Source organism: Ammospiza nelsoni, chromosome 2 (genome assembly GCF_027579445.1).
Source record: "Ammospiza nelsoni isolate bAmmNel1 chromosome 2, bAmmNel1.pri, whole genome shotgun sequence".
NCBI lineage: Eukaryota > Metazoa > Chordata > Aves > Passeriformes > Passerellidae > Ammospiza > Ammospiza nelsoni.
Window position 1 is genome coordinate 43,834,359 of NC_080634.1, and position 14,614 is coordinate 43,848,972.

At 41.0% G+C, this 14,614-nt stretch overlaps 2 protein-coding genes across 2 annotated transcripts; both read right to left on the minus strand.

Moving 5' to 3' along the window:
• Positions 1 to 229: 229 nt before the first annotated feature.
• LOC132087671 (matrilysin-like) lies at positions 230 to 4,625 on the minus strand. Its single transcript, XM_059494060.1, has 6 exons — positions 4,477 to 4,625; positions 3,719 to 3,939; positions 3,464 to 3,612; positions 1,710 to 1,835; positions 977 to 1,138; positions 230 to 446 (listed from the first exon to the last, which is right to left on the minus strand). The coding sequence occupies exons 1-6, from the start codon at positions 4,591 to 4,593 to the stop codon at positions 424 to 426; spliced, it is 798 nt and encodes a 265-aa protein (XP_059350043.1). The 5' UTR covers positions 4,594 to 4,625; the 3' UTR covers positions 230 to 423.
• Positions 4,626 to 8,629: 4,004 nt separating this feature from the next.
• On the minus strand, positions 8,630 to 13,464 carry MMP7 (matrix metallopeptidase 7). Its single transcript, XM_059494059.1, has 6 exons — positions 13,224 to 13,464; positions 12,469 to 12,692; positions 12,214 to 12,362; positions 10,455 to 10,580; positions 9,383 to 9,544; positions 8,630 to 8,852 (listed from the first exon to the last, which is right to left on the minus strand). Exons 1-6 carry the CDS (start codon positions 13,338 to 13,340, stop codon positions 8,830 to 8,832), a joined length of 801 nt encoding a protein of 266 aa, XP_059350042.1. The 5' UTR covers positions 13,341 to 13,464; the 3' UTR covers positions 8,630 to 8,829.
• Positions 13,465 to 14,614: the final 1,150 nt, after the last annotated feature.

Below are 14,614 nucleotides of genomic sequence, written 5' to 3' on the forward strand. Positions count from 1 at the left end.
ACTGATTCTGAGGAGTCAATGCTGTGAAGTGGCAGGACATGCATGGGAATTGAAAGCAAGGCACTGATGTAAGAACAAACCCTGTTCTGTTCTGACATCAGTCGATGCACGCGGGCACTTTAGGTGCCTATAACCCTTTTCACAAAGATATTGTCTGACTGTCTGTCATGCATGCAGGAGTAACTGAATGCCTCAGTGAAATGCCAGAAGAAAAAAGAAAACCTTAGAAAACAGAGAATATAATTTTTTATTTTTATTTTTGTTAGGTGAAATGGCATAAAGTGCAAATAAATCAATGTAAAAATTCAGGGAGAGAAAGTTCAGCCCAGGAGTTTACCATCTGAATTAGCTGGAGGATTAAAATTGCTTTGGAGAACCAAACCAATGAGATGTGAATTCTTTGCTCTTGGTTAAGCACTTTCTTCAAGAGTTTGATGGCTTTTTCCCTGTGGAAGAGAAACACAAAACATAGAGACCCTACTGAAAATTGTCAATGCAAACAACTGTGCTTTCTTCCTAGTGTTCCTTTAGCATGCCCTGAGTTGGGCGGTGCCTAAAGAAAAGCAAACCTGACAAATTCTGTCTTGTGGGGTCAATTCTAGTTATGTTCCCCTGTTGCTGAGGAGTTTCTGCCTTACTGAACTTGGTGAGTGGCACAGTGCTTCTCCTTTCCTGCCGGGAGCACCACTCACTGGAGGAGCTCACTTGCAGAGCAAGGGCCAGAGGAATGCTTGGCAGAATGCAGGAGTGTGGGAGGACAGAGCAGCAGGCCATGCACTGCTGCTTTGTCACCTCCTGGTTGCAGTGGGAGCAGAGGCAACATAGTGAGTGGACAGAGTAAGCAGGAGTTGTTTTTTCCCAAGTTTGTTCACTTTCTTTCTTTTTGGTACCATGATGAGGCCCTTGCAATCAGGGAGAGTGAAGGCTGTACCCCAGTAGATTTTATCTTGAAAATCAAATTAATCATGAGTTTTACCGTATAACTTCTGAATTCTTCGCTTGTCCTCTGCTGGAAGTTTGAAAGTTTGTGGGTTCTGATATGAGTAGTAAGGGTACATCAAAGCTCCAGGGACATTGGAATGAGTAAGTCCCAAAGAATGTCCAAATTCATGAGCAGCCACGAGGAACAAATTGACATCTGCAAAATAGAAGCACATAAATGGATGATAAAGTTACGAAATACAATTGAATTACAATTGACTTTTTAGAAGTGATCTACAATTGACTTTTTCAATTTTAATTAATTGAAAGTGCAGGAGAATTTGTATATTTCAATCCATCTTGAAATGAAACCCCAGGCTTTCGATCCATTTTTGCTGAGCTTTCTTTTATTACTTTAATATTTTATAAAAAATCTACTGATTTCTTGCATATGCATCTAGAGACTCTGAGTCTCTTTTGGACTCAGCTTTTGACCACATTCCTAGAAGCAAGTCAATTTACCTGTTCACAATTTATGTAGGAATCAAGGGCTCCCAGTCCTTGTTTAGCCTGCAAAAAGTGCTTTAAATGATGGACAGAACAGGCATTATGTAGGCGTTCATGGTAATGAAGCCTTAGTAGTTATAATGGTAGTTGAAAAGGATAGAAATGTTTGTACTGAAGTAGCACTGAAGGATGAAGAGGAATTGAAAGTATTTCCTGTGGCTGTGTTCTTCAAACATGTACAATGTTTTCCTTTCCCTTTCATCTACACATGTGAGATTTACCTTGATTGATATCTGACCATTTTTCATCATCATCAAAATGAGCATCTCCACTACGCCTTGTTCCAGGTAGAAATGCATGGGCCAGTACTCTACCTCTTCCATCGAAAGGAGATCCATCTCCATGCTCTGCATTTGAAATAAATCAATGTCATCAGATGAGATCAGTTGTCATATTTAACTTCAGCAAGTAGAAGCATGCTGGCAGTTTTTATTAATTTTGCTGATTGCCAATCCTTAATCTTGCAATGGCAGCAAGGTTGTGAAAATGAGAAGTGAGGCTTAGGGAAACACTCTCCAAATTCCTGACTTAAGTTCAAATCTTGTATTTGATAGTTTGGTCTGTTGCATGTTTCAGGAAGAGCTGAATATTTTTCTCTGAGCTTTTGTCAGAAGTGGGATCCTGAGGCTGAAATCAGGGATGATTTCAGAATAAATACCTAATGCTTGTTAATATCTGAATGTGTTTAATATTGAAAAGTGCTGGACAATATTAGTTGTAGACATTCTCACTTGCACTGATTTTGGTGTGGATGGTGATTTTGGATAGTTAACCATGTTTCTGTAGAGATAAAGTCATTTATACCTAGCCTTGAGGTCTGGTCTATTCTCTACTTCTGTCATAGTGCAGGTGGAATATTGCCGTTTCCTACTTCAAGTGCAAGGCCTGGATCAGAGTTGAACCATCTTGGAAAAATTTCCTCTTCCTCACAGTGAGTCTGACATTAGTGAGTCTCTGAGGAGTAGTTGGGAAATGAGATGCCATCCTGTGTCCTTTCTCTCAGACTATGTCGATGGCCCTTAGGAGGCCATCCTTAAGGCAGTAGAGACCTAATTCCAGTGTGTGACATGGAATTAAAACCCATTCCAGCTCGAAGGATCAGTTCTGCCTTTGACTAGGACGTGAGGTCACTTCTTTATGGCACCCTGATGTTCTTGCCATCAGTGACACACAGGCTTTGGACATTTTGGTGCTCATCTGCTTGCAGGCCACGTGCCTGATCTGCACTGCCAGTCAATGGATCTTTTTTGATTATTGTCAGTAGATCTAGAGAGGGAGCCAGACAACCTTAAAGTGGGCATTCGGTCAGTCTAAGCTGTCAGTTTACATGCCAGGCACACGTTCAAGGCAGAGCTATGTCTATAGACTACTCCAGACCCCTCCAGATGAGAGATGGATTTCTGAAGTGACTTCTGTTCACCCCACTTACCACGCTTTGGCTGCTGCACCTTGGTGCAATCTTGGGGTGCAACATACCATTCCTTCTAGAAACAAATCTACCCGAAGAAACTTTCTGTGGCCAAACATAATGCAAGCCAGCTGCCAAAGTGTGCTTATTCTGGGAACCAGGCTTGGTCTAGGCCTGAGTAAACCTGCCTTAAGCTGCTTGAATGCAGCCTATGGAGGCTGGATCTTCAGAAGCTGCTAATTTGCTCTACAGAGTTCTTCTCTGTAGTTTGCACATTTTATCAAGGCAAAAACACCTTGAACATCTGAGTTTAAGTGTCTCATTCTGGAGCTGAATTCTCCCTCAATTTTACAGCTGTGACTCTGAAAGGATTTTTATAACTCTCTTACAGGAGTAAAATTGAAGAATGGCATAGAAAGTTGGTGGCATGATATAAAGTAGATAAAATTTATGCAGACTTTGATTTAATTCTCAACTCTTTGTTCTTTCTTAAAGCTATGGCTATAAAAATACATGCTTTCAGTAACATATGGAGCAATGTATGTTAAAAAGGACAGGTATTCTCACCACGACGTGCAAATCTAATCTCAATGTCTGCACGGCCTGTGTCAACTTTTCGGAACTGCAGTGGAGTCACATCACTCCATACCATCAAGGCCCTTCTAATTGCATCTTCCACTTTCCGTCTGGGTAGGTCTTGTGTATAACTGAGAATCCTGTCAGGAAAGAACAACAGGTTAATTTCATTCAGGCTGTGAAGGAAACCCACCTAGTTAAATACAGAGCAATCCCCTTCCTCAGAAAATCTGAAACATCACTTACTTGTAAGTTAAATGTGTCTTTTTCCATCTTGGAGTTCCAGCAGATGTTGGGTATTTTGTATCAGGCATTCCACATCTGGGCATTGTCATAATTTCTTCAGTTTCTGTGTCTAATTTTCCAGTTACAGTCAGGTGGAAAAACTTCTGCATTTCTTTAATCCTTTCTTCTATGCTTAGGTTTTGTGTTTTTGACAAAATTGGAAAGAATTTATCAAGATATCCCTGGAAGAAGAGAGGGAAAATAAAGATTAATACGTATATCTGTGATGTTTTGGCAATTGCATTTTACATTTGTTTGAATTGTTTCTTCATCCTGCATCATTCATGTCTGGGTTTAGTTGTATCTTTCCATTTCAATGTACCAAATTCTGCTCTCTCAGTAATAGAGATCAGCATATATATATATATATATATATATATATATATATAAAGGAATCGTAACAGCAATGAGACACTGTAAGTAAGAAATCCTGTCAAGTGACCACAATTTACTGAGCATTCAAATCTACAGCCTTCTAAAACAGTACACATACAATTTTGGACTTATTTGTAAAACGCTTCTCCTTATTTACCAGTTGGAAGTTGGTCTCCTTTTAAAGGTAGCCTTAAGAGGTTTAAGCTAGTCAGCAAGTTTAAACTGTTTTATGTCACGTCTGCAAAAACTGCAAAAATAATACAAGCAGGTAGGAAAGGAATGTAGAAATTGAATCAAAATCAGATTACTCATAATGCAGTATTGTTTCCCCCCATGTACCATACCTTTACTTTCTCAAGGTCTATGATGCTCCATGGTTGTGGTCTTTGTTGTAGTGGAAAAGCAGGAGTCTTGGGCAGGAAGATGAGAGCACAAAGCAGGAGGTAGTGCATGGTGCCCATCTTGATGAGGAGCCTTGCTGCAGCAGAAAGAGTTTGACTTTCTGTCTCCCAAGACCAGAGCTGAAACCCTTATATAGATCCTGATACCTCCAAGCAGCAATTACGCATGTGAGTCACTTTTAAAATTCTAGTTATGAATTTGTGTCATCAGTTCCCTTGAATATGCTTTCAATGAATTTCAGAGCTGACTTGCTTGCTATGTAAAAACACATCCTTCTTCTTTGCAAATCTTCTGCAACGTTTTATTGGGGTTGTGTTGTTCATTGAGTTGCAAGAAATAGTGACTCTCTCACTGCCCACAGGACAGCAGCTCTGTCAGATCATTGCATGTTGCCAAGTAGAAGACCTCTAATGTTTTCTGTTTCCCTGATGTGGATAGACTTCCATATTTTTCTATATTCCAGAGCAGCCTGCTTCTTCTCTCTATGATTTTTGTTTTATTGTCTCTACACTTTAGGGCTGACAGAAAACTGTAACAATTTTCACCCCTTAATATTTTCTCTAGTCCTTTGCTCACATTTTTACTCTAGTAGATTAATTCCAAATAATTCCATTGATGTCAGCGGAGCTACTTCATACTGGCATTTCTGAAACTGAAAACATCATAATGATGCCATTAAGAGCATCCTGTCTGAGGCAGGTTTTGTTGAAGATCTAATTTTATAAAAACAAAAAAGGAAAAGGCATCTTCAAATGCTTTAAATTTGAAGATTAAAGATTTGGGATTAAATTTGCAGTTTACACTGTGAAGAAAAAAATCAAGAGGACATCACTGGGGCAAGGCATACTTGCACTTTTGCATCTCATCAGATCTTTCCCATCACATATCTTGGACTTTTTATGTGTGACAGCTTTAATAAGCACTGGTACGGCTGCTGATAACATTAATTTTACTTTTCCGAGATCTTATTCCCTTGTTAATACCAGGTATAGCAGGTATTGATTTTGCCCTCTCAGAATATCAGTCTGTGTTGATGGAGTGGGCTCAGGGTACCTAAGTGACTGGGTAAGTCCCCATAATAGCATTTCTAGATAGTGCAGGAGTAGAGTTTATCCTTTAAATGTTCATGGTCAAAGGACCCGTGAGAAATGTTAACACGTTTGAGAATTCATTTCCTGTTTGTTGTACTATCTGGAACAGCAAGCATGAATTTCAAGATCATTTTATTTTAAAAAAACAGTAGTAAAAGCAAGTAAAAATTCAAATCCCCAACAAACTAAATGTTGTGGTTTGCCATTTCTTCTTTGGTGTGGAAACGGAGGGAAAGTTGCTATTTGAGTAGCATTAGGTGCCTAGAGATGTATTAGAGAGAGCATGTAAAAACTGACACAGAATGCAGTGGGATAAAGGGAAGAAGGAAGAGGCAGAGGCAAGTTTGCCAGATTGCTGTTGTCTCTGATTTCCCCCAGCGATTATTTGTGTGGCAGTTCCTGCCCAGCTATGTGCTTGCAGAGAAGGCACACACTTTACAACAGGCCGCAAAGCCAGCGCAGTTTGCCCAGCTGTGCCACTAGGCGGAGGCAAACGCTGCACAGTTCCCACCTGCTCAGCAGGGTGAGGTGCGCCGACGGCAGCGCTTTTCCCCAAAGGAGAGATCCCTTATGGGGATGGAAAGGCAATGGGAGCTCAACAGGAAGTAAAATGCTGCTGGCAGCCTCATCAGTGGCTGTCTTTGAGCACAAAATTCCTGACTTCTGTTTTATTTCACTTGCTGTGGTGATGCTAACTTGGTGCTGCTGCCTCTCTTGAGATGGATCCTTCAAGACACAAGGGTGCCTCACTGTCCCCTGTGCTGGCCCTACTGCAGGCCTGTCACCTCATGTGGTCGCAGGAAGCTGTCTCCCAGATGCATGCCATTGTCAGGACAGTATTCCTAGGACTACATTTCTGGGTTCTATTGCATTTGTCTCAGTTTGTAAGGATGTTAATTGTACACTAGGAAACAAACGTGCTACGTTCAGTCTAGCATTTCTTCTCCCGGCTTCATTTGATAGAGTGCCTCCTCCAGCACTGTCCATGAATTATTCTATGTGGCCTTAGGAGTGTTTTTTTTCTGCACAGTCTTTGATACAGCCTGTCTTCTATGGCTGTTTTCTCTTTGTGAAACTTTAGCAAATGACTTGAGCTTGATAAAGAGCACAGTGTGTCTCTGTTTTGTGCTTTGTTCCCTGTGGGGACTTTGGCCAAGGGAACAAAGGGTATTTTCTGTCAAACTGCGTCTTTCCAGGACGGTGCAGATCAACCCATTTGGATCGAGCATCCACATAGCCCAGAGAGCCCTTCTTCATAGCCTTTAATACAGATTGGATCTGACCCTCCATTCTGGGGCTTCAAATTTTTTCTCATACCTGAAAACAGCTGTGTCCTCAGTATAATATCCACACTTAGTACCAGCCACTTCATCTTTGAGCTTTGTGTGGAAGAAATGGCTGGTAACTGATAGGAGCATTTTCAAACTAACGTTGATATCACACTGATGCTTTGGTTGTTGCTCAGCTGCCTTTACATTGAGTGAGGACTCTTCAACGTGGCACAGCAACCTAGCAGTGAGCAAGCTGGGGGGTATACGAAGCTGGAAGGGGACACAGCTGGGAGCCAAACTGGCCAGAGGGATTTTCCATACCACAGGATATCATATTCGGTGTATAAACTAGAGGGAAAGCTGGCCAGAGGTTTCTGCTTGGGCACCATCTGGGCATTGGTCTGTGGGTGGTGAACAACTCTATTGCGCATCATTTGCTTTGTATATTCCTATTCCTATTTCTCTCCTTCTCCTTCTTCTTCTTCTTCTTCTTCTTCTTCTTCTTCTTCTTCTTCTTCTTCTTCTTCTTCGTCTGCGTCTTCATCTTCGTCTTCATCTTCATCTTCATCTTTGGTCTCGTCTTCTTCTTCTTCTTCTTCTTCTTCTTCCTTGTCTTTTCTTTAACTTTCTTTTGCTTTCTTCTTTTTGTATTTATTATTTATTGTTATTTCCGCTTCCTTTCCTGTCTTATTGAATTGTCTTTGTCTCTACCCCTTTATTTTACCTTTTTTCTGCATTTCTCTCCCCATGCCACTGAGGGGTGCATAGTGAGTGTGGTGTTTGGTTACCTGTTGGGTTGAACATTGTCAGTCCTTTTTGGCAACTACAGGTGGCAGAGATAGCAGCAGATCTGACCAGAGCATGTTAAACCACACTTTTTGTAAGTATCCACTGCATTAGTTTAATAGTCACTGGTCAGAGTGGTGATATATTTGCTCTCAGAGGTGTTTTCTGTTCTGCGAAGTGAGCTGTGTGAGCACCACGTTTCCTGCTGTGCTGTGTCAACTCTGGGGGCTGGGTTAAGGTCGTTCCTTGTGCTGGATAACACTGGTTTAGGAGACTGAAGATGCTGTCAGTGACACTGAGCTGGTGTTTGTGCTCAGCATCTCTGTGCACAGGGAGCCATCTATTGGAAACTATTAATAAATACATCTTCTACCTTGTGAATTTGGAAGATTTTGAATCTCCTTGGGAGAATCCCTGTGGTGTGTATTCCTTGTTTCTTTTTTTTTTTTGGGTTTTTTTTTTTTTTTTTTTTTTGCTTGTTTTTGTTTTGGGGGGGATTTTTTTTGTTTTTTTTTTTTTTTTTTGTTTTTTTTTTAATAAATTTAAAAAGACCCAAGGCAGCTTGACTATCACAGAGGACAATGGGAATCCCAGTCCACTGCTTTTCAAACCTGCTTCTCTGGAAAGCCAGGGAGGACATGATGATGAAAAGCTCTTCCCTTTGGGAAAACATCCCAGCCCAGACTGAAGGAAGCACTGTGGAGACCTCCTCTATGTGTGAGCCGTATGGGAAGCACACTGATTCTGAGGAGTCAATGCTGTGAAGTGGCAGGACATGCATGGGAATTGAAAGCAAGGCACTGATGTAAGAACAAACCCTGTTCTGTTCTGACATCAGTCGATGCACACGGGCACTTTAGGTGCCTATAACCCTTTTCACAAAGATATTGTCTGACTGTAGGAGTAACTGAATGCCTCAGTGAAATGCCAGAAGAAAAAAGAAAACCTTAGAAAACAGAGAATACAATTTTTTATTATTATTTTTGTTAGGTGAAATGGCATAAAGTGCAAATAAATCAATGTAAAAATTCAGGGAGAGAAAGTGCAGCCCAGGAGTTTACCATCTGAATTAGCTGGAGGATTAAAATTGCTTTGGAAGACCAAACCAATGAGATGTGAATTCTTTGCTCTTGGTTAAGCACTTTCTTCAAGAGTTTGATGGCTTTTTCCCTGTGGAAGAGAAACACAAAACATAGAGACCCTACTGAAAATTGTCAATGCAAACACCTGTGCTTTCTTCCTAGTGTTCCTTTAGCATGCCCTGAGTTGGGCAGTGCCTAAAGAAAAGCAAACCTGACAAATTCTGTCTTGTGGGGTCAATTCTAGTTATGTTCCCCTGTTGCTGAGGAGTTTCTGCCTTACTGAACTTGGTGAGTGGCACAGTGCTTCTCCTTTCCTGCCGGGAGCACCACTCACTGGAGGAGCTCACTTGCAGAGCAAGGGCCAGAGGAATGCTTGGCAGAATGCAGGAGTGTGGGAGGACAGAGCAGCAGGCCATGCACTGCTGCTTTGTCACCTCCTGGTTGCAGTGGGAGCAGAGGCAACATAGTGAGTGGACAGAGTAAGCAGGAGTTGTTTTTTCCCAAGTTTGTTCACTTTCTTTCTTTTTGGTACCATGATGAGGCCCTTGCAATCAGGGAGAGTGAAGGCTGTATCCCAGTAGGCTTTGTCTTGAAAATCAAATTAATCATGAGTTTTACCGTATAACTTCTGAATTCCTCTTCTGTCGTCTGCTGGGAGTCTGAAGGTTTGTGGGTTCTGATATGAGTAGAGAGGGTACATCAGAGCTCCACGGACATTGGAGTGAGCAAGTCCCAAAGAATGTCCAAATTCATGAGCAGCAACGAGGAACAAATTGACATCTGCAAAATAGAAGCACATAAATGGGTATTAAATGTATGGCATTTATTTTTGAAATACAATTAGCAGAAAGTGCAGGAGAATTTGTATATTTCAATCCATCTTGAAATGAAACCCCAGGTTTTTGATCCATTTTTGTTGAGCTTTCATTTATTACTGTAATATTTTATAAAAAATCTATTGATTTCTTGCATATTCATCTAGAGACCCTGAGTCTCTTTTGGATTCTGCTTTTGGTTGACCACATTCCTAGAAGCAAGTCAATTTACCTGTTCAAAATTTATGTAGGAATCAAGGGCTCCCAGTCCTTGTTTAGCCTGCAAAAAGTGCTTTAAATGATGGACAGTACAGGGATTATGTAGGTGTTCATAGTAGTTATGATGGTAGTTGAAAAGGATAGAAATGTTTGTACTGAAGTAGCACTGAAGGATGAATAGGAATGGAAAGCTGTTCCTGTGATGGTGTTCGCAGGGGTCTTAGGATGAAGGAAGAGACAAAAAAGTTGACTCCATGTTTCAGAAGGCTTGATTTATTATTTTATGATATATATTACATTAAAACTGTACTAAAAGAATAGGAGAAGGGATTTGTTAATCAGAAGGCTAGTTAAGAAGAGAAAAGGAATGGTAACAATGGTTTGCAACTGACTGAGACAGTCTGGACAGCTGGACTGTGATAGGCGATTAATTAGAAACAACCACATGAGACCAATCACAGATCCAACTGTTGCATTCCACAGCAGCAGATAATCAGTGTCTACATTTTGTTCCTGAGGCCTCTCAGCTTCTCAGGAGAAAAAAAATCCTAAGGAAAGTATTTTTCATAAAATGTCTGTGACAAGTTCCTGTGGCTGTGTTCTTCCAACATGTACAATATTTGCCTTTCCCTTTCATCTACACATGTGAGATTTACCTTGATTGACATCTGACCATTTTTCATCATCATCAAAATGAGCATCTCCACCAATCCCTTCTCCAGGTGCGAAGGCATGGGCCAGCGTGCCACCTCTTCCATCGAAAGGAGATCCATCTCCATGCTCTGCATTTGAAATAAATCAATGTCATAAGATGAGATCAGTTGTCATATTTAACTTCAGCAAGTAGAAGCATGCTGGCAGTTTTTATTAATTTTGCTGATTGCCAATCCTTAAAATAATCTTGCAATGGCAGCAAGGTTGTGAAAATGAGAAGTGAGGCTTAGGGAAACACTCTCCAAATTCCTGACTTAAGTTCAAATCTTGTATTTGATAGTTTGGTCTGTTGCATGTTTCAGGAAGAGCTGAATATTTTTCTCTGAGCTTTTGTCAGAAGTGGGATCCTGAGGCTGAAATCAGGGATGATTTCAGAATAAATACCTAATGCTTGTTAATATCTGAATGTGTTTAATATTGAAAAGTGCTGGACAATATTAGTTGTAGACATTCTCACTTGCACTGATTTTGGTGTGGATGGTGATTTTGGATAGTTAACCATGTTTCTGTAGAGATAAAGTCATTTATACCTAGCCTTGAGGTCTGGTCTATTCTCTACTTCTGTCATAGTGCAGGTGGAATATTGCCGTTTCCTACTTCAAGTGCAAGGCCTGGATCAGAGTTGAACCATCTTGGAAAAATTTCCTCTCCCTCACAGTGAGTCTGACATTAGTGAGTCTCTGAGGAGTAGTTGGGAAATGAGATGCCATCCTGTGTCCTTTCTCTCAGACTATGTCGATGGCCCTTAGGAGGCCATCCTTAAGGCAGTAGAGACCTAATTCCAGTGTGTGACATGGAATTAAAACCCATTCCAGCTCGAAGGATCAGTTCTGCCTTTGACTAGGACGTGAGGTCACTTCTTTATGGCACCCTGATGTTCGTGCCATCAGTGACACACAGGCTTTGGACATTTTGGTGCTCATCTGCTTGCAGGCCACGTGCCTGATCTGCACTGCCAGTCAATGGATCTTTTTTGATTATTGTCAGTAGATCTAGAGAGGGAGCCAGACAACCTTAAAGTGGGCATTCAGTCAGTCTAAGCTGTCAGTTTACATGCCAGGCACACGTTCAAGGCAGAGCTATGTCTATAGACTACTCCAGACCCCTCCAGATGAGAGATGGATTTCTGAAGTGACTTCTGTTCACCCCACTTACCACGCTTTGGCTGCTGCACCTTGGTGCAATCTTGGGGTGCAACATACCATTCCTTCTAGAAACAAATCTACCCGAAGAAACTTTCTGTGGCCAAACATAATGCAAGCCAGCTGCCAAAGTGTGCTTATTCTGGGAACCAGGCTTGGTCTAGGCCTGAGTAAACCTGCCTTAAGCTGCTTGAATGCAGCCTATGGAGGCTGGATCTTCAGAAGCTGCTAATTTGCTCTACAGAGTTCTTCTCTCTAGTTTTTACATTTTATCAAGGCAAAAACACCTTGAACATCTGAGTTTAAGTGTCTCATTCTGGAGCTGAATTCTCCCTCAATTTTACAGCTGTGACTCTGAAAGGATTTTTATAACTCTCTTACAGGAGTAAAATTGAAGAATGGCATAGAAAGTTGGTGGCATGATATAAAGTAGATAAAATTTATGCAGACTTTGATTTAATTCTCAACTCTTTGTTCTTTCTTAAAGCTATGGCTATAAAAATACATGCTTTCAGTAACATATGGAGCAATGTATGTTAAAAAGGACAGGTATTCTCACCACGACGTGCAAATCTAATCTCAATGTCTGCACGGCCTGTGTCAACTTTTCGGAACTGCAGTGGAGTCACATCACTCCATACCATCAAGGCCCTTCTAATTGCATCTTCCACTTTCCGTCTGGGTAGGTCTTGTGTATAACTGAGAATCCTGTCAGGAAAGAACAACAGGTTAATTTCATTCAGGCTGTGAAGGAAACCCACCTAGTTAAATACAGAGCAATCCCCTTCCTCAGAAAATCTGAAACATCACTTACTTGTAAGTTAAATGTGTCTTTTTCCATCTTGGAGTTCCAGGAAATGTTTGGTATTCTGCTACATCAGGCATTCCACATCTGGGCATTGTCATTATTCCTTCAGTTTCTGTGTCTAGTTTTCCAGTTACAGTCAGGTGGAAAAACTTCTGCATTTCTTTAATCCTTTCTTCTATGCTTAGGTTTTGTGTTTTTGACAAAATTGGAAAGAATTTATCAAGATATCTCTGGAAGAAGAGAGGGAAAATAAAGATTAATACGTATATCTGTGATGTTTTGGCAATTGCATTTTGCATGTGTTTGAATTGTTTCTTCATCCTGCATCATTCATGTCTGGGTTTAGTTGTATCTTTCCATTTCAATGTACCAAATTCTGCTCTCTCAGTAATAGAGATCAGCATATAGAAGAGGAATCGTAACAGCAATGAGACACTGTAAGTAAGAAATCCTGTCAAGTGACCACAATTTACTGAGCATTCAAATCTACAGCCTTCTAAAACAGTACACATACAATTTTGGACTCCTTCTAAAAATTACATACTCCCTTTTGTTTACCAGTTGGAAGCTGGTCTCCTTTTAAAGTTAGCCTTAAGAGGTTTAAGCTAGTCAGCAAGTCAAAACTGTTTTATGTCACGTCTGCAAAAACTGTTGTTGTAATGTAAGGCAAGGATAATACAAGCAGGTAGGAAAGGAATGTAGAAATTGAATCAAAATCAGATTACTCATAATGCAGTATTGTTTCCCCCCATGTACCATACCTTTACTTTCTCAAGGTCTATGATGCTCCATGGTTGTGGTCTTTGTTGTAGTGGAAAAGCAGGAGTCTCGGGCAGGAAGATGAGAGCACAAAGCAGGAGGTAGTGCATGGTGCCCATCTTGATGAGGAGCCTTGCTGCAGCAGAAAGAGTTTGACTTTCTGTCTCCCAAGACCAGAGCTGAAACCCTTATATAGATCCTGATACCTCCAAGCAGCAATTACGCATGTGAGTCACTTTTTGGTTCTGTTAGTGTAATGTCATCAATGCTTTAAGAAGTAAATGAAATCACCTTAAACAAATCTTGCCTGTAACTTCCCTGTTGATGTCACGTCACAGCTAGCAGCCAGCTTTGTTTCTCTCTTTTCATGTTATTCCAGTAGTGAAACCACAGGGTCATAGGGAAATTCACTTTCTGTAACTTTATCGGTACAGTTACTGTGTAATCACTTCAGACTGTGCTTTTCCCATGTTCCTTATATACAAAGGCATTTTGCAAGAGCCCTTTGGCTGCCTGCCTGTATCAGTCTGTGTTGGGGCAGAGAGGAGATGGGTATGAGCAGTGTCTCACTGAAACCACTGACGTTACAGCACTGCCCGTTCAGTAAACTTGCAGAGGTTCCTGCAGTTCAGGAGACAGCTCTTTAAAAGCACCCTATAGAACTGGGAGGACATCAGGTGCCTTTGTCCCTTTCCTTCCAAATTGGATGTCCTATCAGAAGAATCTCTTCACATTTGAGAACTTCTTAGAGAATATATCTTGCAAAAGTAGGTGAAACCTCTCAGGAGTAAGAGAGAAGCTTTCCCTAAGCTATATGGAGCTATATGAGACCTCCTGCTGTACCAGTGCAACCTGAGAAAGCTGCATGAAGCACTGACACAGCAGGACAGCTGTAACCTCCCTGGCCCTCTGATACCAACACTGGTCCCAGCTTCGATCTGCTAAATTCCAGTGGATAGCTTTGGGGCCTGGAAACACCAGTCCACAGACTGACTTATGATTTTTATCTTGGGGTGTGCAGTTTTGTGACCATATTACCTCTAATCTGAAAGGAAATGTGCATAAATAGGAAAAGAAGGTTAATATTTCTCACACTCAGGGAGCTCTTTATGGCTATAGCTTAATGTGTATGGAAGTGTTTGTGGGTTATTAGCTTGTATCCAATGTACTTCTGACTGATGATCAGAAAGAATTTCATTTCAGAGAAAGAGGATCTATACCTCACACAGATGAACTATGCAGGAGAGGACTGCAGTACACAGCAATGTCTGAAACAGCTGCTAAAGGAATGACGCTGTCACCTATTATTGAAAACAGCCTAGTTACTGACATGTGATCATTTCTGTGTGTTTTTGTACCTTACAGCAAATCAATCCATGTCCAAATGTTTAGG

Coding starts and splice junctions, on each gene's coding strand:
- LOC132087671 (XM_059494060.1), bottom strand. CDS start 4,593: ATGGGCACCATGCACTACCTCCTGCTTTGTGCTCTCATCTTCCTGCCC. Junction 1,139..1,709: donor ATGGTCAGATATCAATCAAG/GTAAATCTCACA, acceptor TCTATTTTGCAG/ATGTCAATTTGTTCCTCGTG. Junction 447..976: donor AAGAATTCAGAAGTTATACG/GTAAAACTCATG, acceptor TCTCTTCCACAG/GGAAAAAGCCATCAAACTCT.
- MMP7 (XM_059494059.1), bottom strand. CDS start 13,340: ATGGGCACCATGCACTACCTCCTGCTTTGTGCTCTCATCTTCCTGCCC. Junction 9,545..10,454: donor ATGGTCAGATGTCAATCAAG/GTAAATCTCACA, acceptor TCTATTTTGCAG/ATGTCAATTTGTTCCTCGTT. Junction 8,853..9,382: donor AGGAATTCAGAAGTTATACG/GTAAAACTCATG, acceptor TCTCTTCCACAG/GGAAAAAGCCATCAAACTCT.